The 25,907-nt window shown below is 44.5% G+C and overlaps 1 protein-coding gene across 2 annotated transcripts in view; it reads right to left on the reverse strand.

Annotated features, from left to right (window-relative positions):
• Positions 1 to 25,907, reverse strand: part of LOC137095505 (polycomb protein SCMH1-like) — a 146,000-nt gene that overhangs the window by 49,031 nt on the left and 71,062 nt on the right. For both annotated transcript variants that reach the window (XM_067462253.1, XM_067462251.1), the window contains exons 8-9: positions 2,951 to 3,077; positions 492 to 692 (exon numbers count right to left, since the gene is read on the reverse strand). In XM_067462253.1, the coding sequence (XP_067318354.1) occupies positions 492 to 692; positions 2,951 to 3,077 (328 nt within the window). The remainder of the gene's footprint in view (positions 1 to 491; positions 693 to 2,950; positions 3,078 to 25,907) is intronic.

The following is a 25,907-nucleotide window of genomic DNA, read 5'->3' on the forward strand; positions in this document are numbered from 1 at the left end:
TGTTCATTTTCATGGTTTCTTCCTTTCTGTTGAAATTGTCCACATGCTTGTGGATTTCAATGGCCATAGAGTTGTTCCACTCTAACAACTACATGTCAGGCTACACAGAGACGCCATTGAAATCCACAAGCATGTGGTTATTTTTGTATCTAATTCTTTTATTGATTTCTTATATTAACTGTGTTTTTTTCTTTTGATTTAATTAAAAAAGAAAGGAAAAATTGTTTTTTTAAAAAAAAAATCTAGAAGTTAATTTTGATTACATTTTGATTAGACATTGGAAGAAAATTTCTAGTAGGGCTAAACAGTGGTGGGGTTGGGGGAGGTGGTATAATACTCTCTCTTTTGGGCACTGGGTTGCAGGGATCAATCTGTATTTTCATAAAAATTAATAAGGATGGCTCTCAAATCTCAAGTAGTGAATTATCTCTGACACAGACAAAGGGTTTTTGGCCCAGACAAAGAAAAAGTTAGATAAAGGGTCCATTTACCTGAAATGACCTCGCCTCCATGCCCTTGCTTCAGGAAAGAGAAGACAGTTTTCTGATGATAAGCACAGTCAATGCAAGCCTGGACTGCCTGCTGCAGTACTACAGATGCTCTAGCCGGCCCAAAATGCTCTGGGAGTTTTTGGACTTTCTTTTTGTCCATGTGAGGCCCAGTGTCACCATTCTTATTCAAGTAGATACAAACTGTAGTAGGGGTGAGGAGAGACAGAAGCCTTACGTACAGAAACCTTAAGTAATTAATACAAGGAAATTATAATGATTTTCCTGTACATTTCATCACTAAGACCTGCCAGCTCTTTAGGGCTATACAATTGAAAACAGGAACAATCATAGAATCATATAATAATCATACAATAACAGACTTGGAAGAACCCACATGGGCCATCTAGTCCAAACTCCTGCGATGCAGGAAAAGCACATTCAAAGCATCCCCAACAGATGGCCATCCAGCCTCTGTTTAAAAGTTTCAAAGGAAGGAGCTTCCACCAACCTGCAAGGCAGAGTTCCTCGGCTGAATACCTTTTACAGTCAGGAAGTTCTTCCTAAAGTTCAGGTAGAATCTCCTTTCCTGTAATTTGAATCCATTGCTCTGAGTCCTAGTTTCCTGGGCAGCAGAAAACAAGTCTGCTCCCTCTTCCTTGTGATATTTTTTCAAATATTTATACATGGCTATCATGTCTCCTCTCAACCTTCTCTTCTGCAGACTAAACATGCCCAGTTTTTTTAAGATGATCCTCATACTGCAGTCTCCAGACCTTTCATCATTTTAGTTGCCCTCCTCCGGACACCTTCCAGCTTGTCAATATCTCTTTTGACCTGTGGTGCCCAGAATAGGACACAGTATTCCAGGTGAGGTCTAACCAAAGCAGATTAGAGGGGCACCTAGACACTAAATTCCTTTTGATGCAGCCCAAAATCCCGTTGGCCTTTTTAGCTGCTGCATCATACAGTTGACTCATGTTCAACTTGTCCACAAAGATCCCAATTTGTTTTTCACATGGATTGTTATCGAGCCAGGCATCACCCATTCTGTATCTTTGCATTTCATTTTTTTCTGCCTAAGTGTAGTATTTTACATTTGTCCTTGTTGAAATTCATTTTGTTAGTTTTGGCCCTGTTCTCAAATCTATTAAGGTCATTATGAATTCTGATCCTGTCTTACCTCTAAACCTTCATCCAAGTCATTAATAAAGATGTTGAACAGTATTGGGCCCAGGACCAAACCATGTAGCAATGCACTAGTCACTTATTTCTAGGATGAAGTGGAACCATTGGTGAGCTCCCCACCCCACCCCATCTCCTGGAACAACTTTTAATTTTTAAGGTTTTTTTGGGGAGGTTGGGTTGCCCCCATTCTAGCACAGCAGTTACAATGGTGCTATGAGGACAAGCGACGGGAAAGCCCACTTCTTTTGGGCTCCTGTGTGGACAGCAACATGGGTGAAAATGGGTTACTTTAACCCGCAATAAATTGCTGTCTGGAAGCGTCCTTAGTCTCACCCTTCCTTTGTATCACAAACTCCAGAAGTATATGGTCACTCCCACCTAAGGATCCCACAACTTTCGCTCCATTGACCAGATCCTCAGTGTTGGTTAGGATCAGATCTGGAATAGCGGCTCCCCTTGTTGCCTCTTCTACCTTCTGGGCAATAAAATTGTCTGCAAGGCAAGTGAGGAATTTGTTGGACTTTGTACTCTTGGCAAAGTTTGTTTTCCAACAAATATCAAAGTAGTTGAAATCCACCCATCACTACTATTTCTTTTCTTTCTGCATGTCAAGGCAACAGTTCTTATATCATTTTATCCCAAAGACCAATAATATAGATTGTTTATGAATGGCAGACTCTTCAAGTGTGCAACTGGAATACACTACCCAGGTTTTTTTGTCCAGGTTGGATTTTCAACAACAGAAAAAATGTATGGAAGAATGAAGGGGGGGGGATGACTAATGTTGTGAATGAACAACACTACCATGCAGCCAGGGTGATTATGTTAATTCTTGGTGTTGATAAGAAGTTCTATCTGAGAACAGGAATTTTCTTCTTCTGTCAGTTGCGGAACAGAAGGAGGAAACGAAATCCCTCCCAAGTCTCTGAGTATCTCAAAGCTCTTAGACAGTCAGCCCTGCCAGGGAATAGATCTTCTACTTGGGGACAATTTCCTTCATCATAGTTTTGGGAAGGGGAAAAGTTGGTCCCATGCCCAAGGGCCTGAAGCACAAGTTAATATTAAGCTGAAAGGATATGAACACACTTTCTTTGGTTCTATTTTCTGTTGCTGCATAGTTTTATATCTACTTGTTATCAATGAAGCTGTATCTTGTACTGTTAGTGCCTTGGTCTGTTCAAAGTTGTGTCCTTTGAACAGGCCCTGACTAGATCTGTATGTCCATGTCAATATAACTAGTATACCCTGATAGGAGGAAGAATGAAATTCTTTACCTGTAGGGGTCTGCATAGCTGAACTAGGGATGGTAGCTGCATCCTGTGGTACCGTACTAGTGTCAGGTTCAGGGGTGCTGGTTGTAGGGGAAGTTGGTGCTGGATTTAGTAAAATTCGAGCCTTTCTCTGCAAAGGGGAATCATATTAAGAACTGTTAGTATAGAAAATACTTCTAAAGGGCAAAACCAGTAAGTTTCTTATGTAAATAACAAAGCATGAGAGATCTCCTCTCAGGAAAATCAGAAAAATGGTATGTTGGTGATAAATATTTACAAATGCAAAGGATAAAAAATGTAACAACATCAACAAGAGAGCTATTAGTAGGTTATATACCTGTGACCATCTTTCTTCGAGTGATGCTCTGTGAATTCACACATGTGGAGTGTCTGCGCCTGCGCAGGCCCCAACGGAAACTTCTCTAGTTTAAACTTTTCAAGTTTTGGTGGTAACCCTGCCCAGTCCCTGGCAGGGCATAAAAGGCACCCCGTGTACACACTCAGCAGTTCCTATGCCACAAAGCAGCGAGAAAGGCGGAGGTTTGTTAGAGGGGAGGCTGGGCGGGTTTGTGTGAATTCACAGAGCACCACTCGAAGAAAGATGGTCACAGGTATGTAACCTACCATTTTTCTTTGTGGTCTCCGTGAATGCACACATGTGGAGACTAGCAAGCTGAGGTCCCAGAGGGAGGAAGAACAAACCGACCCTTAATAAAGGACCAAACAATTTTATTGAAGTATCAAAAGCATTACAATATCCCCTGAGAAAAAGGGGGAGAAACACATGTAAACAGCACATAGGAGTACGTGATCCTCCTTCGGCCAAGGCGAAAAAAGCCATTGTCACAGTATAACCACACTCATTGCAATGGGGGCACACATATTGTAGTTGCATAAGCATTCAAACATTCAAATATAACTATGGTAGCGAGGCCATGAGGAGCCTCGAAAGCAACAACAGTCCCAAGCCCGAGAGGGGAAGGGTGGGAATTACGTATGGAAAAGCAAAGGTGGCATGGCATTTTTCAGTGAACAATGAAAATAACTGACAAGGTACATAATAATAGTGCATGAGGGGTCACGACATGAAAAGGCATATCCATGAAACTGAGCAATTATGTATACCATCGATATCGACAGTCAACCTTATAACACGGTATCAGGAAAACACAGTAACGAAGCTAGGGAGGACAAGAAGCCAGGATTACCCTCCCAAAGGCCATGTCAGGCCTATGCCTGGTGTCCAGTCTATAGTGGGAAACAAAAGTTTGTGGGTTTGCCCAGATGGCCACCTTGCAGATGGAGTCCAAGGGAATCCCTTTCAAAAAGGCAGTTGAGGCGGTCATCGCCCTAGTCGATCGGGCCCGAACGACAAAGGGAGGCTGGCGATGGGCTAGTTGGTAACAAAGTTAGATGGTCGACGCAATCCAATGTGACAAGCGTTGTGAGGAAACCGGTAGGCCCAGCTTGTCCTGGGCATACGATACAAAAAGTTTTTGAGACCTCCAAGACTGGGAAGTCCTGTCCTTATGGAACAACAAGGCCCTCCGTATATCGAGGAGGTGCAGTATTTTTTCCACCGACGTAGATGGCAATTGAAAGAAAGAAGGCAACACAATGTCCTCGTTCACATGGAAGGGGGAAACAATTTTTGGGAGAAAGGAAACATCCATGTGGAGAATCACTCTGTCTGCATGAAAAACCAAATACGGCTCATCGACCCGCAAAGCCGCCAGCTCGGATGGCCTATGGGCCGAAGTGATCGCCACGAGGAAAGCCACCTTCCATGAGAGGAGGCGAAGGTCGAGCGTCGCCAAGGGCTCGAACAGAGGAAGCACCAGGCAAGCAAGGACAGTATCAAGGTTCCAGCCAGGGGTTGGAGGACAAACTGGAGGGTGAAGATTGTTGAATCCCTTCAGGAAGGACCTCACAAGAAAATTCCGGAAGAGAGAGGTTCCCCCTCTCTGCTGGGCATGCCATGAAATGGCTGCAAGATGGGACTTAAGTGATGAGAGAGAGAGGCCACGCTCGGTAAGGGTAAACAAAAACTGAAAAACAGACGGTATGGAAGATTGGGATTCTTCGATTCCCCTTTCAAGAAGGAACCTCTGGAACCGGGCAAAGCAGGCAGAATACTATCTCTTTATGGCTGGTTTGTGGGCCACAGTCAGGATGGAAAGGACATCCAGACACAGTGTACTCAGGACTGGATCCTCCATGCCGAGAGGTGTAGGAATGAAAGATCGGGATGGAGAAGCTGGCCATCCTCTCTTGACAGAAGGTCCTGATGGAGCAGGAGGCGTAGGACGCGATCGCTGGAAAATTGAAGAACTAGAAACCACACCTGATGAGGCCATGCCGGCGCTATCAGGATACAGTTGGCTCGTGCCGTCTGGATTTTCTCCACCCTGGAGATGAGCGGGAAGGTTGGGAAGATGTAAAGGAGATCTCTCGACCAGTCGAGGAGGAATGCATCCCCGAGGCACCCCGGTACCGAGCCCGGTGGGAGGCGGGCCCTGAACCGCGGAAGCTGGGCATTCAAGGGAGACGCAAAGAGGTTGGTGTCTTGCCATCCCCGTGTTCGACTTAATGAGTCCGCCTCGGTGTTCTGGGAGCCTGGAAAATGTATCGCCACCAGCGAGATCGACCTGGTGACGCACCACTCCCAAAGTTTCAACGTGAGGGCCAGCAGCTTTCTCGACCCTGTGCCGCCCTGCTTGTTTATATAGTATATGGCCACCATATTGTCCGTAAGGATTTGGACATTTTTTCCTGTGACCAGAAGGGCAAATGCTCGTAGGGATTTGAAGATTGCCAGAAGTTCTAGATAGTTGATGCGGCACAGTCTCTCCTCTGCAGACCACAGGTCTTGGACAGAGAGTTCTCCTGTATGGCATCCCCATGTGAACTTGGATGGATCCGTGGTGAGGGTGATGGATGGGGGTTCCGATCTGTCCACCATCTCAGGGATTTTCTTACGGCTGGCGGAACGGTGAGGCGCTTTGATGTGCAGTCTCTGATTGTTTTGAAGTGGTTGAGGAACTACCTTTGAAGAGGTCGGAAGCGAAGCCTTGCGAGTGGAGTCACCATCACCGTGGTGGCCATGTGTCCAAGTAGGATTTGGATTTGCTTGGCCAATACCAATCGGGACCGTATGCCTCGAAGTGTCTCGAGGCGGAGCGCTCTGAACCTTGTGTTGGGAAGATACACAGACTCGGTCAGCAAATCGAACATGGTGCCGATGAACTTTATGCACGTTGTTGGAGTCAAGTGCGATTTTTTTTTTCAGCTGGAGGCCGAGATCTCCGAGGAGGGAGACCGTACTTTGGATTTTGGATCTTAGGAGTGCTGGGGATCGTGCTGCCAGTGGCTAGTCATCCAAATATGGAAAAAAAATCAGATGTTTTCCTTTCTGAGAGCCGCAGCTACTACCGACATGCATTTTGTAAAAGTCCTTGGGCTGTTATTAGCTCGAATGGGAGTACGTTGAAGGAGTAGGTCTGTCCTGCAACCCGGAAGGCAAGAAAATGTCTGTGGTGCCTTCGAATCAAGAGGTGGAAATAAGTGTCCCAGAGATCAATTGGCACGAAGAAGTCCCCGTGTTTGAGGAGGGAAAGTATGGACAACACCGTCACCATCCTGAACTTCTGAGGCCTGATGAAGGAGTTGAGGTCTCTTAGATCCAGGATTGGGTGAAGGGAACCATCCGGCTTGGGGACGGTGAAATATTTGGAGAAGGCCTGCCCATTGGAACAATCTGGCAGGGGGGAAATAGCTCCTTTGAGAAGAAGGGAGTTGACCTCCGACAGGATTGGGGAGGAGAATTCGGTCTCAACAATCTGTCCTGTTGGTGGGAGTTCCTCGCACTCCAATGCATAGCCTTCCTCCACAATTCTTAGCACCCACACATCGGAGGTGATACTTCGCCATGCACTGATGAAACTTGCAAGGTGGGTGTTGAGGTCGGAGTTTGAGGTCAGGGATTGAAAGGAGGGACATGGGAACAGCAAAAGTACCGGATAAGGAGACGGTATCATCCAGGAGAGCGTCAAACACGGTGCCTAGGGTGGTTTCCTCCCAATGTTTGGTGGGACCTTGATCGTTGCTGTTGCGGTTCTGAACGATGCTGCTGAGGCTGCTGCGGTTGATGGGTCTGTTGCTGCATAATCTGCAGGGGGCGAAAGGTCTGATGGTACTGGAACTGTTGGTATGGAGCTCCATTAAGCCGTCTCGAGTACTGGAACCACCTTGTTCTTTGGGATTGAGATTGGTTCTCAATCCCGCACTTGGCTGCCAATATCTTAAAGTCCTGATTGGCCTTCAGTTTGTTGTCAGTCCCCGCATTAAAGAGACCAAGGGTGTCAAAAGGCAAGTCCTCAATGACCTGCCGTGATGACAACAAGAGGCTGGAAGATCGGAGCCAGGCATGCCTTCTGATAGCGACCGTGTGACCAATCATCTTCCTGGCCGTGTCTCCTGTGTGCTTGGCCACCTGCATCTGGTGATGTGCCAAAGAGTTTGCTTCTTGGGCCAGAGTGGTCGGGACGGTACAGTCTTCCTCCGACATCCATTGGAAAAAGGGCATGGCTTTTCCCCACAGGATCTGCTGGAACGCTCTCATACAGGCACCATAGTTGGCCATTCTGGCTAGCAAGAGGGCACCTGAATAGAGTTTTCTGCCTACAGCGTCGAACCTCTTATCCTCTTGGTCCAAGGGGGTCAAGGACTGTCTCCCAAACGCTTGTGCAGCCTTCACTATCACCGAGTTAGGGTCGGAGTGGTGTTTCAGCCATTCTAGGCCTTCATTGTCAGTACGGTACCAGGCCTCAATCTTCTTAGAAGTAGGAGGGATGGAGGATGGGGTCTTCCAAGAAGCTTGGATGACGTCCAGGAGGTATGGCAGGAAGGGTAGTAGAGGGGCCAGCGGCGTCTCCAACTGAACCCATTTGAAAACTGGGTCAGTAATTGCATTGGAAGTGTGTTTAACCTCCAGGCCCAAAGTGTCTGCCATGCGGGCCATCTGGTCACGAAGGCCCTTACATTGTCCGTCGGCAATGGGGGCTCAGCCTTGTAGGCATCGTGGGTAGGGGATCTCTCGATACCGAGGGACAGTACCGAGCCCGAATGGACCGAGGCAGCAAGTTCTCCTCTTCTTCCTCCACTTCAGATGGAGGGGGTGAGGATGAGGAATGGCTTTGTGAAGGTGGAGGAGGAGGTGGGAGCCGGGGAGAGAATGGGGTTGGAGGTTGCTTGGAGGCTGAAGACTGAGCAGCACGTGCCAGTCTGGGTGTCTGTCTCCCCCTCTCCGGTGTCGCCGTGGGTGCCTCTATCACAGTATTCACTGAGATAACTTGGGATTCTGGCCGCTCAACGGGCACCTGTCAGCATTTGTTCCTCCTGCGTTGGCTGTTGGAGGGGCTCCGGCTGGGCTGACTGGATTAGCGAAGACCTAGCTGATGAGGTGGCCGATGAGGCTGTTGTCACCCTTCGGGAAGAAGACGATTACAAAGTGGGTGGAGGCATCATCTTTTTCTTCTTTGCTGGGGATTGAGCCGATGTCAACTTCGAGAGCGACTTGCGCAGCATGGGAGGGACTGAAGATGAGGTCGCAGCACGATGAGATTCCTCTTGGGCCCGACGAAAGGCAATGCGTACCGCCGTTGACGATGGCGGAGTTGCAGTTGTCGACCTCATGGACCGGGCTGACCTCACCGAAGCCACAGAACTAGTTGAAGAGTGGTGCACGTGTACGGTCTCGGTAGTCACTGTACAAGGCCTCTTGGTCTGTTTTGACGGCTTCGAGGTCTTCGACGTCGTCGACATGGTAGCCGAGGTCTCTTTTGTGCCGCCTTAGTCACCTTTGTTCGGCGAGTTGCGGGTAGTGAGGGTGGATTGGGAGGTCGATGCTGCTGTCGAGGTCGATAGTTGTATGTTCGATGTTGTGAAGGAGGGTAAAATTACTGCCACCAAATCTGTGAGGAAAGCCAGGCAATGATCAATATCAACTTAGGAGCTGTTTTACAAAGAAGGATTTACTTATTTGATAGCGTAGCGTTTACTGTCCCTGGTTTGGTTTTACTTCTTATGCAGGCTGTTTGACTTAGGAGAAACTGTATCAGGCAAGGCTTGAGGAAAACAGTAACAAGTTTATTTAACAGGAGTGTAACATATTCAGTTGTTTCTTCACAAGAGGCACCAATCTTGATTGGTTACATTAGTAAGGTTTCATGAGTAACTTTAGGTACAGACTTTAAGAGGTTTCTGTAAGCAGATGTATCTTTCCTGGACAACTGTCCTAATAAAACAAATAAGCTAAAAGGCTTATTTAACAGAATTGGCTCCTAGCCAAACCCTGATTCTTAATATTAAAGAACCAGTCTTCCCTATAGTTCTCTAACTATAGTATTCCTGATGGTTTACCACACACCACAGGATCAACTACCTTCTCCTGTAACTCTTTGGTCACAGACTAGTTCCCTGAATCCCCACCTAGAGATTTCAGTCCTTTCTGCAACTCTAATAGTCACAGACTCTTCCCTGATTCTTCCACTAGAGAATGGAAGGTTGCATACCTGTAACCGTGGTTTCCTGAGTAGTCACCTGTGAATTCGCACATTGTGGTATTCCTGCGGTTGCGCAGGTCCAACTTCGGAACCTTCTAGAAGCTTAAAATGAATGTATCCCCCTCCTGGCCCTGCCCTATCCCCTCTCGAGTATATGAGACCCCTGGGAGGGGCCAGCCATCAGTCCTCTTCCGCCGCACAGCAGCAGAAGGTGTGGCATGATACCTGAGGGGAGGAGGGTGGGTATTTGCGAATTCACATGTGAATACTCAGGAAACCACGGTTACAGGTAAGCAACCTTTCATTTCCTGTCGTAGTCAACTGTGAATCGCACATTGTGGTAGACTAGCGAGCTATTATTCTGGCTGGTGGGATCATGCCACCGCCGAAAACAGCACTGCTCTACCAAACTGAGCTTCTGTCCTAGATACCCTGTCGATCTTGTAATGAGAGACAAAGGTAGTAGGGGAAGCCCAGATAGCTGCCCTACAGATAGCCTCTAAAGGAACACCCTTCATAAACGCTGTAGAAGCAGCTACTGCCCTTGTAGAGTGCCCTCTAATTTGTTGGGGCATCTCTTTTCCCGCCAACCTATAACAGGTATGGATTATCGACACGATCCACACAGAGAACCACTGAGAAGAAACTGGGAGACCTCTGGTGTCCCGACGATACTTCAGAAACAACCTGGGAGATTGTCTAAACTCAGATGTTCTCTGAACATAATAAGCCAACGCTCTTCTCACATCCAGACAATTTATTTATTTTATTTATTTACTTTGCTTATATACCGCTGTTCTCAGCCTGGGAGCGACTCACAGCGGTGTACAACATAGAAAGAACAAGATACAAAATTCAAAACACAGTCTAAAATATCCAGGTCAAGCATTAACAAAAACATCATCATCAAAAAACATCATAATTACTACAAAAGCCATTCCGCATCATCTCATCGTCCAAACCACAATCCAGTACCATTTTCCGTTGTTCCATTCCTTTTGTCATTACCAATCATTGCACTTCTTGTTCGAACGCCTTCATGAACAACCAAGTCTTCCATTTCCTGCGGAATATCGAATTGTCAGAGGCCTTTTGAATCCCACCACCCAAGGTGGGATCCCTGACAACTCGACCTCTCGCTGTGAAGCCTTTGCTCGGTTCTTTGCAGACAAAGTCGCTTTGATCCGTTCTAATCTGGACACCATGTTAAATGCAGTCTCTGTGGATGTAACGAGAGCACCTGCTTGTCCTATTTTGATGGATTCATTTCAATTGGTGAAGCCCGAGGATGTGGACAAGATACTTGGAGAAATGAGGCCGACCACGTCCATCCTAGACCCCTGCCCATCCTGGCTTCTAAAAGAGGCCAGAGGGGGATTGGCTGAGTGGGTGGAAGTGGTGGTTAATGCCTCCCTTCGGGAAGGCAAAATTCCAGCGAGCTTAAAACAAGCAATAATAAAACCGCTGTTGAAGAAACCATCACTGGATCCCACCAAATTTGACAACTTTCGGCCAGTTTCCAATCTTCCCTTCTTGGGCAAAGTCCTGGAAAGCGTGGTGGCCTCACAACTCCAGGTATTCTTGAGAGACATGGATTATCTAGACTCGGCACAGTCTGGTTTCAGACCGGGACATGGAACTGAGACAGTCTTGGTCGCCTTAGTGGATGATCTGTGCCAGGAGCTCGACAGGGGGAGTGTGTCCCTGTTGGTGCTTCTGGACCTCTCAGCGGCCTTCGATACCGTTGACCACGGTATCCTTCTGGGGCGCCTTGCGGAGATGGGTCTCAGGGGCACTGTTTTGCAGTGGCTCCGGTTATTTCTGGAAGGTCGCTCCCAGAAGGTGTTATTGGGGGACACTTGTTCGTCCCCACAACCATTGTCTTGTGGGGTTCCTCAGGGTTCTATTCTGTCTCCCATGCTGTTTAACATCTACATGAAGCCGCTGGGTGAGATCATCCGGAGTTTTGGGGTACGGTGTCATCTGTACGCAGATGATGTCCAACTCTGTCACTCCTTTCTACCTGCTACTAAGGAGGCTGTCGAGGTCCTGAACCGGTGCCTGGCTGCTGTGACGGTCTGGATGGGGGCGAACAAATTGAAGTTGAATCCAGACAAGACAGAGGTACTCCTGGTCAGTCGCAAGGCCAAACAGGGTATAGGGTTACAGTCTGTGTTGGATGGGGTCGCACTCCCTCTGAAGACACAGGTTCGCAGCTTGGGTGTGACCCTGGACTCGTCGCTGAGCCTGGAGCCCCAGGTCTCGGCGATGACCAGGGGAGTATTTGCACAGTTCAGGCTCGTGCGCCAGCTGCGCCCGTATCTTGGGAAGTCTGACTTGGCCACGGTGGTACACACTCTTGTCACATCCCGCTTAGACTACTGTAACGCTCTCTACGTGGGGCTGCCCCTGAAGACGGCCCGGAAGCTGCAAGTAGTCCAACGCGCGGCAGCCATGATTCTAACAGGAGCGGAGTGCAGGGAGCACACAATCCCCCTGTTGCACCAGCTCCACTGGCTGCCGATTTGCTACCGGGCCCAATTCAAGGTGTTGGTACTGGCCTATAAAGCCCTAAACGGTTCCGGCCCAAGATACCTAGCTGACCGCATCTCAGCCTATGAACCCACCCGAACTTTGAGATCTTCCGGGGAGGCCCTGCTCTCGATCCCACCAGCCTCCCAAGCACGGTTGGCGGGGACGAGGGATAGAGCCTTCTCGGTGGTGGCCCCTCGGCTGTGGAACGCCCTTCCTGTAGATGTTAGGCTGGCACCATCTCTCATGACATTCCGTAGAAAGTTAAAGACCTGGATGTTCGTGCAGGCATTTGAGTAATTCAGTGCAATTCTGGTAATTTGAACATAGGAACGGAACAATGGACATCAAAATTGGATCACGCTTGGATGATGAGGCGATCGGGGGGGGGGGGCTTTGGGAGAATTGTGTATTGATGTTTGTATTAGCTAGCAATGGAGATGTTTAGTTTAACTGTTATGGTATATAGATTGTTGCTGTTTTTTACTGTCTTTGATGTTTGCTATCTGGAAACCGCTGTGAGTCGCCCTCGGGCTTGAGATACAGCGGTATACAAGAATAGTAAATAAATAAATAAATAAATATCAACAGGGAAGGAGCCAGTCTGATGTCTACGGGAAGAGTGTTCCACAGCCGAGGAGCCTCCACCGAGAAGGCCCTATCTCTTGTCCCCACCAGTAGTGCCTGTGAGGCAGGCGGGATCGAGAGCAGGGCCTCCCTGGAAGATCTCAAAGTCCTGGTGGGCTCGTAGGGTGAGATGCGGTCGGAGAGGTATCTTGGGCCAGAACCATTTAGGGCTTTCTAGGCCAATGCCAGCACCTTGAATTGAGCCCGGTAGCAAATCGGCAGCCAGTGGAGCTGGTACAACAAGGGGGTTGTATGCTCCCTGTGTCCCGCTCCTGTTAGTATCATGGCTGCCGCACATTAGACTAATTGACGCTTCCGGGCCGTCTTCAAGGGCAACCCCACATAGAGAGGATTGCAGTAGTCTAAACGGGATGTAACCAGAGCGTGGACTACCGTGGCCAAGTCAGACTTCCCGAGTCCTTTTTCAAGGGATGTCTCAGGGTTTTGGAAAAAGGCTGGGAGAACCAGGTCTTGGGAGACGTGGAATCTAGTAGCCACCTTGGGCAAAAATGCCACATCCGTACGCAACACTACCTTATCACTGTGGAATTTCAAATATGGGGGGTCCACCCTCAAGGCACACAATTCGCTAGCCCTCCTAGCGGAGGTTATAGCTACCAGAAACGCCACCTTCCAGGTTAAGGGACCCAAGTCTATTGAAGCCATAGGCTCAAAGGGAGGTTTCATTAGCCTTGAAAGCACCAGTTCTAAACTCCACGAGGGGGCAATAGGGTCTACCTCCGGCCTGATATTTTTTAAACCCCTCAGAAAGCACTTTACTAGGGGATCTGAAAAGCAGGAAGCTAGGCCTCTTTTCCTCCTAAACCATGAAATGGCTGCTAGGTAACACTTCAAGGAAGAATTGGAAAGCCCCGAGTTAAAAAGCGCCGCTAAAAAATAAATAAATCTAAGACCATAGAGATTGGTGCAGAGTCCGGTTCCTGTCCGTTTACCCTCACAAACTCACTAAAACGCTTCTATTTAAAGACATAAGACTGTTTGGTGGAGAGTCTGTGTGCCGCCTCTATTATAGCTAAAACTGTTTGTGGGAGATTCAGATTGGGTATCACTACGTTGGTCGGATCAGCCAAGTCGTTAATCTGAGGAGATGAACATCTGGATACAGGATTCGCCCTTGCTGCGGGGTCAAGAGATCTACCCTGTCTCTGAGTCTCTTGAAGTTCCCCTTCGACATTTGAAGGAGAGGGGCGAACCACGGTTGTCTGGGCCACCAGGGGGGCCTCTACTATACAGTGAGCTCTGTCCCTTTGAAGTTTCGCCGCCACCCTCATCAGTAAGGGGAATGGGGGGAATGCATACATCAGAGTGCCTCCCCATTTCAGAAGAAACGCATCCCCCAGGCAGCCCTCTACCCTGGGAGATCTCATCCGTGCGCAAAAACTGCCGCATTTCGTGTTCTCTGGGGTGGCAAATAGGTCGATCTCTGGGAAACCCCACATCTGGAAGATCCGAAAGATCTCTTCCCGGTCAAGAGACCAGTCATGGTGTCCTAACGGGTTCCTGCTCAGCGCATCCGCTAGGGAATTCTCCTGCCCCGGGAGGTGGGTGGCCTGAAGATACACTCCTCTCTGAATGCACCAATCCCAAATTTGCAGGGTGAGGTCCAGCAGCTGTCGAGAATGAGTCCCTCCCTGTTTGTTCAGATAATACATGACTGTTGTATTGTCTGTCAATATCTGAACAACCTCGTTTGGAATTAACCTTTCGAACAACTTTAGCGCTCTTTCTACGGCAAGGGGCTCTAAGACGTTTATGTGTGACTTGGTCTCCTCTGGTGACCACTTGCCGTGAGCCACCAGGCTCTGTGAGTGGGCCCCCATCCCAGAGATAGGCGCACCTCCTGTGGGAGAGAGAACATAGACTGAGGGGAGTCCCTGAGGGGATTGAATACTGAACCCAACCACCACTGAAGGGGGCGCATACGTAATCGCAAAAAGGGAGTTACAGAGGTGGTGGAGGCCATATAACCCAGGATAGTCTGAACCTGCCTGGCCGACACCCTATTCGCCTCCTTGGCTAATCGGACCTGTGTCTGAAGATTGAAGAACCTGTCCAGCGGTAAGTATGCCCTTTGCGAAACTGCATCCAGGAACGCTCCAATGAAGAGGATTCCTCGGGACGGACACAGGGAGGACTTCTCCGTGTTGACCACCAGGCCCAATGACTGTAGAAGAGATAACACAACAGAGACATGCTCTTTTTTTATTATTATAAATTTTTATTATGCTTTTAAAAACACAGAGAAACATTGTAAAAAAACACTGTTGCAAAGAGAGGAAAACCAGAGAAAGAGAGGAGAGGGAAAAGGGAAGAAAGAGGGGATGAGAGATAGCAGGGGTATGGGGAGGGTGCCGGAGTAGGTGAGGGAAGGGGGGAAAGAGTGTGGTGAGAGAGTGATGTATACAGTTTCAAAAGGACTTCCCAAAAGTTTGAGGATCTTTTACAGGTTGAGTGCGTTGCTTCTTTTCTTTTTGTTTCTCCGATGTCTCTTCTTCTTTAGACGTAGTTCCTTACACTTTGGACAGGTCTATCGACAGTGGGATTCTTTTTTCCGCGCAGTAGTCCTTGAGCCCTAACCAATTGGTTTTTTTGCTATGATTATTTAATCTTTGGGACAAAGAGTCCATTTGTACTATTTCTAGTACTTTGATTATCCATGCGTCTAGATCTGGGATTTCTCTTAACTTCCAGTATTTTGCAAGCAGAATTCTAGCGGCGATGCTTAATAGGAATAATATTCTCTCTTGACTTCTATCAAATTTTGAGTTTGATATGCCCAATAAGTAGATTTCGGGGGATCTTTTAAATTTTGTTTTTAATATTTTTTGAGTGGCAGTGTGTATTTCTTTCCAATATTTTTTCACTTTTTTGCATTCCCACCAAATGTGGATAAAGGTTCCCTTTTCTTTGCTACATTTCCAACAGCTGTTGGATATCCCTTTATTAAATTTAGCTAGCTTTTCCGGGGTGTAATACCAGCGGTAGAACATTTTAAACCAGTTTTCCCTTAGGTTACTGGCTGCTGTATATTTTATTTTAATGTTCCATATTTCTTCCCATTGGTGCATTAATATGTTGTGCCCTAAATCTTTAGCCCATTGGATTTGGCAGTTTTTGACCTGTTCCTCCTCTGTCGACCATTTTAAGAGCTGTTGGTATAGTATTTTAATTAATTTCTTCTCTTTTTCTAATACTAAGTCCCATAATCCTCATTCTTTGTTAAAACCGGCTTTCCCATCCTCTTTAAATCCTTGTTGGATTTGGAGATATTGGAACCAGTTTATTTTTTTATTCACTATTCTGAGCTCTTCTAGTGATTTTAAGATGAATTGTTCTCTGGATTGTTTCAGTATTTGTTGGTATGTCAGCCAGTTTTTTTCCCTCCCGCTCTCTTTTATGCCTCACTTCTATCGGTGATATCCACATTGGTGTTTTATTATACCATCTTAATTTATATTTTTCCCATGTTTTTATGAGGGAGGCCCTAATAAAATGATTATTGAATTTTTTTTCCGTTTTTCTTTTATTGTGCCAGAGATAGCTGTGCCATCCCATCCTCAAATCATGTCCCTCTAATGCCAGTAATTTGTTGTTCTTTAAAGTGGCCCATTCCTTTACCCCTACTAAGTTGCAAGCCTCGTAGTATAATTTTAGATTGGGGAGTCCCAGTCCTCCTCTTTTCTTATCATCTGTGAGGGTTTTATAATTTATTCTAGGTTTCCTGTTTTTCCATATGAATTTGGAGATTTCAGCATTCCATTTTTTAAAGAGATGGTCGTTCCTGAGTATTGGGAGTGTTTGAAACAGGAAGAGAAGTCGCGGTAATATCGACATATTTATTATCGCTATCCTCCTCAAAAGGGAGAAGTTTTGATGTTTCCATTTGTTTAGGTCGCATTGTATTTTCTTCCACAGGGGTATGTAGTTATGCTTTAACAGATTTATATTGCTTTGTGTGATATATATCCCTAGGTATTTTATTTTATTTTCTATTTTTATTCCCGAAATTTCTTGTACGGTTTCCTTGGATTTCTTAATCATATTTTTCACTAAAATCTTGGTTTTTTGTTTATTTAGTTTAAAGCCCGCCAATCTTCCGTAGCCTTCAATCTTTTGCAACCAATTATTGATGTTTTTCAGGGGGTCCTCCACAATACACACTACGTCATCTGCGTATACCCTTAATTTGTATTGATGTTTAAGCACTTGCATACCTTTTAGTTTTTGATCTCTATTTATGTCTATTATTAAAGTATTTATCACTAGAATAAAAAGGAGCGGGGAGAGCAGGCATCCTTGACGTGTTCCTTGCGTAACCTTAATCTTTGTTTCTGATTCGCATCCATTTATTATCAGATTTGCTTTTTGTGTTCCATAAATTGCCTCCACTACATTTTTAAACTTATATCCAATGTCTATCTCCTGTAACAATAATTTAAGATAATTCCAATTAACCTTGTCAAATGCTTTCTCCGCGTCAATAAACAGTAATGCAACTTGTTTCTCATTATGTTTTTCATAGTATTCTATTGTATTTATCAGCATTCTCGTGTTGTCTTTGATTTGCCTTTGTGGTAAAAACCCCGTCTGCTCTTCCACAGCCCAACCTTTAAAAAAATTTTTTAATCTATTTGCCATAATTATCGAAAATATTTTATAATCATTGTTCAGTAATGATATCGGACGGTAATTTTTTATATTTTCTGGGTCTATATCCTCTTTATGTATCAAAGTTATGTTTGCCCTTTCCCAGGATTTTGGGAATGATTTGTTATCCAAAATGTTGTTTATAACATTTTGGAGCAGAGGTCCTAATTCATTCTTAAAAGTTTTGTAGAAAATCGCGGTAACACCGTCAGGGTCAGGAGCCTTATTCTTTTTTTGATTAGTGATTGCTACGTCTATCTCTGACATATTTACCGGGTTATTCAATGTAGCTCTTTCTTCTTCTGTAAGTTTTGCTAATTTTAACTTGGCCAAATAGTTAGAGATTTGTTCCTCCGGTATTTCTGTCTTCTAATATAGTTTGCTGTAGAAATGGGTAAATTGATTTATGATCCTGTCTCCTTCCGTATAGATTTTATCTCCTACTTTTATCTTTGTGATAAAACTATTTTGTTTTTTTTCTTTAGTTTGTTTGCTAGCCACTTTCCGATTTTATTGGTATTTTGGAAAAAAATTGCTTTTGCATATTTCATTTGCTTTTCCAGATTTTCGGTTTGCAGTAGCTCTATTTGCTTTTTTAGAATCTCTATTCTTAGTTTAACTTTCCTGTCTTTTGGGTTTCTTTTTAGTGTTTTTTCTTCTGTCGCTAGTTTGTCTACTATTTCTTTTAGTTCCCTATTTTTATTTTTCCTACTGAGGGCCTCCTGTTGGATAAAGTACCCTCTCATTACCGCCTTCATGGCGTCCCAATGTGTCTCTCTAGTTGTTTCTATGCCTTTATTTAGGTCTAAGTATTCTTCAAGTAGTTTCCTATTCTTTTCTATGTTGGTTTCTCTTCTTAATAGATTGTCTTTTAGATGCCATCTGTATTTAAAATCATTCTCCTTTATTGCTAGCTCTATGGCACAGTGGTCTGACATTAGCCTGGTTATTATGTTTATTTTGTTTATTCTTAATAGTATGGCTTTGGTGGCCCAAACCATATCTATCCTTGACCATGTTTCATGTCTCCCTGAATAGAAGGTATAGTCTTTTGCATTATTGTTGTGGTGTCTCCAGGTGTCTTTTAAATTTAATTTTTTTGTTTTATAATTAGAATTATATTAATTTTTATATAGATTACAACAAAGGAGTGAGAACAATAAAGTATAAGTGAGGAAATAAAGAAAAAAAAGAGAAAAAAGACGAAACACAAAAATTTACCAAAATCCCAAATAACCCCTAAAAAAAAATTTCTACAAAAATACACAAAAAAAGAAAAAAAATGACCTCCATTCCATCTTCTTGGATCATATCTTCTTATTATTCAAAAATATAAAATAAGTTCAAAAAGAAATTGTCTCTCTTGTTTCTTATTTTCCCAAATTGTCCAGATATTCATGGAGATTATCCCAATTCGTTCTTCTTAGTATCATACCTCTATTTTTCTTTAACAGAAAAGTCAATTCATCCATGTCCTTTATTTCTCTGATTTTTTCCACCCATTCCTGTACGGGTGGGACTGAGTCTTTCTTCCATTCTCTAGCAAAAACAATTCTAGCGGCAGTCGTCATATATGTAAAAAATTTATCCTCTTGTTCCGTCAATTGTAGATCTAAATCTGTAAAACCTAACAAATAATGCTCCGGTTTTCTTATAAATGTTCTTTTTAAAATCTTTTGTGTCTCTTCATTAATTACTTTCCAAAACTTTACTGCTTCTTTGCAAGTCCACCACATATGGTAGAAGGAGCCAACCTGTTCCAGGCATTTCCAACACTTATCAGAAACTGTTTTATACATTTTAGCCAATTGTTTCGGTGTGGTATACCATCTGTGGAACATTTTTATCCAGTTTTCTTTTAAATCCATTGCGTATGTATATTTTAATTTTTTGTTCCACATCTGTTCCCACTCCCTCATTTGAATTGGTCTTCTTAAATTTTGAGCCCACTTTATCATACAGTTTTTAACCAGTTCTTTTTCAGTCAGTCAGGTGAGTAATATGTTATAAATATTCGATATTACTTTCTTTTCTAATTTTAAAATTTTATTCCATGCTGTTTCCTCCCAAGAGAAGCCAAGTTTTTTTTATCTTGATTGTAATATTCTTTAATTTGCATATAATGTAGCCAAGTAATATTAGGAAATTTTTGTTTTAATTCCTCATAAGTCTTAACATTGTTTGTATCTTTATTTAACAAATCTTTGTAAGTTGGCCATTTTCTCCATCCTAAAAGTCTTCGCTGATTTGCCTCCATAGGAGAGACCCATAAAGGTGTTTTAGAATAAAAATGTCTTTTATATTTTTGCCATACTCTTAATAGGGATGCTCTCACAAAATGGTAACCAAAACTCTTTTCTTTCTTTTCCCTTTCGTACCATAAATAAGCATGCCATCCTACTCTTAAGTCATTTCCTTCTATATTTAAAAAGTCTTCTTTGTTCAACAATATCCAATCCTTTATCCATATCAACGCACATGCATCATGATATGCTTTAAAATCTGGGAGGCCCAGACCTCCTCTATTCTTCTTATCAATCAAATTATCATACTTTATTCTTGGTCTTCCTCCGGCCCATATAAATTTCAATATTTCTTTTTTCCATTTTATAAAAAGTGTTTGGCTTCTAATTATCGGGAGGTTTTGAAAAAGGAACATCAATTTCGGTAGTACATTCATCTTAATCAAAGATATACGGTCTAAAAGTGACAACTTCAGATGTATCCACTTTTGTAAGTCCTTTTGTATTTTTTTCCAAACTTCTTCATAGTTATTCTTTAATAATTGTCCATTTTTTATCGTGATCCATACGCCTAAATATTTAAATTTCTTGACTATTTCCAGACCTGTTTGCTCTTTAATCATTTCTTGTTTTTTCTTTTCTACATTTTTTGTTAATAACTTTGTTTTTGACATATTGATTTTAAATCCTGCAACTGACCCAAACTCTTTTATCTTCTGCATCCATCTTAATATATTTTTACTTGGTTCTTCCATTATCCCAAGTACATCATCCACAAAGGCTCTTATTTTGTATTCATATTTACCAACTTTGGATCCCTGTATCATTTGGTCTTCTCTTATTGCCTTCATTAATGGTTCTAATGCCATTATAAATATAAGTGGGGACAGGGGACATCCCTGTCTAGTTCCCTTCAGTATATCAAACTCTTCCGTCGTTTGACCATTTATTCTTAGTTTAGCCTTTTGTAAATCATATATCGCTTTTATTGCATTAGTAAATTTATCTCCCATGTCCAGTTCTTGTATTAATATCTTAAAGAAATCCCAATTTAGGTTATCAAAAGCCTTCTCTGCGTCCAAGTATGGCAAGTATGGCAAGTTCTTTTTGATGATTCTGTTCATAATATTCTATTAGATCCAATACTAGCCTTATGTTATCCTTCATAAATCTATTTGGTAGAAATCCTGTTTGGTCTTCTTCAATCCAGTTTCTTAAGAAATTTTTTACTCTCTCTGCCAATATGTTCGCCAAAATCTTATAGTCCGTATTTAATAAAGAAATTGGTCTGTAATTTTTAATTTCCATCTCACAGGTTCCTTCTTTATGAATCAGTACTATTTCTGCCTTCGTCCAAGTTTCCGGAATTTTTTGTTCAGTCATCACTTCATTTAATACCTTTTTTAAAAAAGGTATCAATTCTTGTTTAAATGTTCTATAAAATCCAGCTGTATATCCATCTGGACCCGGAGCTTTGTCTGGGTCCATCTTTTGAATTGCCTTCTCAATTTCCTCCTCTGATATCTCTTTATTCAATTGATCCCTTGTTTCCTCACCCACTTTCTGAAAATTAAATTTATTTATATAGGCCATTATTTCTTCTTTATCTATACAATCTTTTGAGTATAATTGTTTGTCCTTTAATTTTTCAATTTAATTTTTCAAGTTGCAGTATAAATCCTTTTGGTAGAAGACTTGATTTATTTTTATTTTTATCTTGGGGGTCTCTTTTGTCTTTAGAGGATTTATCTAATTTGAGATCTATGACCCCGTTGAAGTCCCCCATTAATAGTTGATCATCATGTTTTTGGCTATCTATCTGTTTTTTAAGTTCCCTGAGGAATTTTAGCTTTGGGCCATTCGGGCAATAAATATTACAAATTAAAATCTTTTGGTTCTTTATTTCAATATTGACACCGATAAACCTCCCCTCCATATCTTTAAAACTTAGTGTAGGGTTTAGCCAAGGTTTTATGTAGAGTACTACTCCTTCTTTTTGTCTGCCGATGCATAGAAGTATTTTCCCAATTTTTCATTTTCTAGGTGTTTTGTATGTTTGTTTATTATATGCGTTTCTTGCAACGCTATAAGATCGTAATTCTTTTGCTTTAAGTAGTTGAAAACTCGTTTCCCCTTATTGGGGGAATTCAGTCCATTTATGTTGTTAGAATATACTCTTACATCTCTATTCATGTGTATTATCTTGCATCTCCCACTGGGCTATGTCTTGGGGCATCATTAACTGATAGTTCTCAGGGGAGAACTCCTGCAATCTTTTTTGTTCTCTTTCTTTTGGTCCCATCTGTATATTGCTTCTTTCTATGTCCTCCTTTTCTTTGTCTTCCATTACGTCCACTTCTTCTGGTGGGTTTTTGGACCCTTTTCCTGTGTTCCTTTCTTGTTTCCGTGGAACTGCCTTGGGGTTTCAAATTTTGTTCCATAACCCCTTTGCTGCAACCCAAGTGCCGCATTCCTGGGTAAGGGTATGCGCTGGGCCCCTGGGGAGTCCATTGTCCAGCAGAAGAACGCGATCTCCTAGCCCGATGTTGCCTCCTAGATCCCCTGGAGGATGATGAGGATGAAGAAGAGGAAGAAGAGGAGGAGGAATCAGACGCTGAGGATGAAGGAGAGCCCGGTCTCAAGCGTCCGCTCGGCGTCCTCCGGCTTCGGGACGCCCTGGAGCGATGGCTCCATCTCGATATGGAGCGTGACCTCCTTCTCCTGGAGCTGTGCCTCCCTGCCGATGCCCTCGGTATCGGCGCGATTGGGGCTGGAAAGGCTTCAGTGGCTGCGGCCTCGCTCCTAGGGGACTCCAGCGCCCCCGCCCCTCGCATGGGCTGAGATTCCTGTTGGGGAGGAGCCACGCCTCCTGAAGCGGTTGGTGCTTCGCTCCCGAGAGGCTCGACATCGGCAGCACTCAGAGTCGGCATGGGAGTGGACGCCGCTTCCCAGAGTTGGGCCCCGAGCCCCATTTGGGAGAGCAGGGTCAGAGGAGAGAAGGCCTGACCCTGTATCGCACCGGCAGGACACCCGTCTGCGCCTGGGCCGATGGTGACGCCATTGAGCGCTCTTCCTGTGTCGGCCGCCCTCCAGCAGGTAAGGACAGAGCTGGCTCCCCTAGTTGGCGGGAGCTCGATTGCAAGAGAGTCGATGCAGCGGCAGGGGAAGTCGATGCCGCGGCAGGGGAAGGGTTTCCCACCCTTTTGGGCGCTGCTTTAGCTGGCGTCACGCGGCCATTTTGGGCCTTGTCTCTCTGTTTTTTGGCCTTTTTCTTTAAGACCAGGGGGTCTGGTCTGGCCTGCTGCGGGGCCTCCCCCATTGGTGGGGACTTCATGGCCGGGGGGGGGGGGGGGCATTAAGGCCCTCTCATAGAGAGCCGCCTTGAGACGCAACTCTCTATTTCTCCACGTTTGCGGAGTGAACGCAGCACAAATCACTCATGGTTGAGAGAGGTGGGCCTCTCCCAGGCAAGTTAAGCATAGTTCGTGCCCATCCGTGTCTGGCAGGATGTTTGGGCATGCTGAACACTCTTGAAAGAAGTCGTAGCCATGGTAAGTCCAAAGTCGGGGCACACAGAGAGACTGAGAGAAATCCAAATCCGGTCCAGGTCGAGGGGGATAGAGTACCTTGTTGTAAGTCAGTCCAAGGCAAGTCCAAGTCAATATCCAACAATCAACGAAGCTTCACTAGTTGATAGCCTACTTGATGGCAGAAAAAAGAGGACTGATGGCTGGCCCCTCCCAGGGGTCTTATATACTCGAGAGGAGATAGGGCGGGGCCAGGAGGGGGGTACATTCATTTTAAGCTTCTAGAAGGTTCTGAAGTTGGGCCTACGCAGGCGCAGGAATACCACAGTGTGCGATTCACAGTTGACTATGACAGGAAAAACAGTCTTCCCTGTAGCTCACCGGCTTACAGACTGCCACTTTCAAACAGCTGTCCCGTGAAGTGACAGTTGGCTCTGCCCCCGTTGCTATGGCAACTCAGCTCAAGCCAAACCAGCCACCACCTCTAACAAAATATAATCCTACATACTTACTATTTATTAACAACTGTTTAAACAACACATAACCATAAGAATAAAAGTTACACATCATCACAGATGTCGATGGTCAAGCCGTCGGAGTCGAGGGTGCCGGTGCCAGAGACTGCTGGTACAGCAGGTACCACAGATGATGAACTCGGTTCTTCCGAGATTGTGCCGTCAAGGCTTGGCAATGATGGCAGGAGTCCGCGATATGGGCCTTGCCGAGGCAAAGAAAGCACAAATAGTGTTTATCCGAATCTGAAATCTTCCTAGGACACTGCGTGCAGTGCTTGAATCTAGTCATGGACATCGCAGAAGTTCCGAAGTAAGCTTTGCGGCAGAAAAACAGGAACTGCTGAGTGTGCGCGCGGGGCACCTTTTATGCCCTGCTGGGGACTTGGCGGGGTTACCGCCAAAACTTGAAAAGTTTAAACTAGAGAAGATTCCGTTGGGCCTGCGCAGGCGCAGACATTCCACATGTGTGAATTCAGAGACCACGAAGAAAAAAAAGAATTCACTTAAATTTAATTGCAAAGGAATTTTTGGCAAGGTGAACAATTCAATTTGTTCATTGCATTAGGATCCTGCCCTTCCTCTAAAGCAGTGCTCCTCCAGGTGTTTTGGACTTTGGCTCCCAGAAATCCTAGCCATCTTACAAATTATTAGGAATTGTGGCAGCTGAAGTCCAAAACATCTGGAGGAGCAGAATTTGAGAAACACTGCTCTAAAGAATTCAAGAATATTAAACATAATTCAAAGGAAGTCGCCCATCCAGAGATGAGCCGTACTAAAACATACTTAATTTGAGAGGTGGAGTTCTATCAGGGACTTTCAGATAATAGCAGCACTTTCAGTTAACTTGAGATTGTTTATAGGAATCATATATACCCGGCCACATTAATGGTTCATCTAACTCAGTACCATCTGCTGTGACAGGTAGCAGCTATACAATGTCTCAGGCAGAGAAAACCCTCCCTGTGACTTGCTGCTTGACAATCTTTTAACCAGACATTACATGGTTTGAACATGGTTATTGAAAGCCAATCAAGTATGGCTGCTCACTAGTTTCTAGAGATCTATTTGCTTAAATTGTTTTCAGTTACAATCTCATACAAAAGCCTAGATAGAGGGGCATTGGTTCTTAACTGTGACATGTTTGTTAAAGCAGATAAGGGATGGAACTCTTGTAGTTTTGGATTGCACCTCCCACTTCTCCACATAGGAAAAGCTAATCCTAGAAGGCCACTCACTAGTACAGCAGAAGAAGAAAAAATTATCCGGGGGGGGGGGGGGGGGACGGACGGACAATTTATTAAGACTGCAGGACATACATAGAAGTCGACATAGAGAAAAGAGTGAAGAATCTAGCCTGCTCCCCCTAGGGAAACACCATGTACAACTCAACGGAAGTACCATGCCAGCACCCAAAAGGGTGGGTCAAGAGGTTTGCCCCCTAATTACTGGAAACAGATGCATCAAGGTAAGAACCAACATTTCTTTTTACAGAACATAAGGGAGGGACCAATTGTAGCTTGGGACTTACCAGAGTCTCCCTGAGTAGAATCATAGAATCATAGAATCAAAAAGTTGGAAGAGACCTCATGGGCCATCCAGTCCAACCCCCTGCCAAGAAGCAGGAATATTGCATTCAAATCACCCCTGAAAGATGGCCATCCAGCCTCTATTTAAAAGCTTCCAAAGAAGGAGCCTCCACCACACTCCAGGGCAGGGAGTTCTACTGCTGAACGGCTCTCAGTCAGGAAGTTCTTCCTCATGTTCAGATGGAATCTCCTTTCTTGTAGTTTGAAGCCATTGTTCCGCGTCCTAGTCTCCAGGGAAGCAGAAAACAAGCTTACTTCCTCCTCCCTGTGGCTTCCTCTCACATATTTATACATGGTTATCAAATCTCCTCTCAGCCTTCTCTTCTTCAGGCTAAACATGCCCAGCTCCTTAAGCCACTCCTCATAGGGCTTGTTCTCCAGACCCTTGATCATTTTGGTCGCCCTCCTCTGGACACATTCCAGCTTGTCAATATCTCTCTTGAATTGTGGTGCCCAGAATTGGACACAATATTCCAGGTAAAGTGGTCTAACCAAAGCGAAATAGAGGGGTAGCATTACTTCCCTAGATCTAGACACTATGCTCCTATTGATGCAGGCCAAAATCCCATTGGCTTTTTTTGCCGCCACATCACATTGTTGGCTCATGTTTAACTTGTTCTCCACGAGGACTCCAAGATCTTTTTCACACGTACTGCTCTCGAGCCAGGCATCCCCCATTCTGTATCTTTGCATTTCGTT

The sequence above is a fragment of the Anolis sagrei genome, chromosome Y (genome assembly GCF_037176765.1).
Source record: "Anolis sagrei isolate rAnoSag1 chromosome Y, rAnoSag1.mat, whole genome shotgun sequence".
In the NCBI taxonomy this organism is placed as follows: domain Eukaryota; kingdom Metazoa; phylum Chordata; class Lepidosauria; order Squamata; family Dactyloidae; genus Anolis; species Anolis sagrei.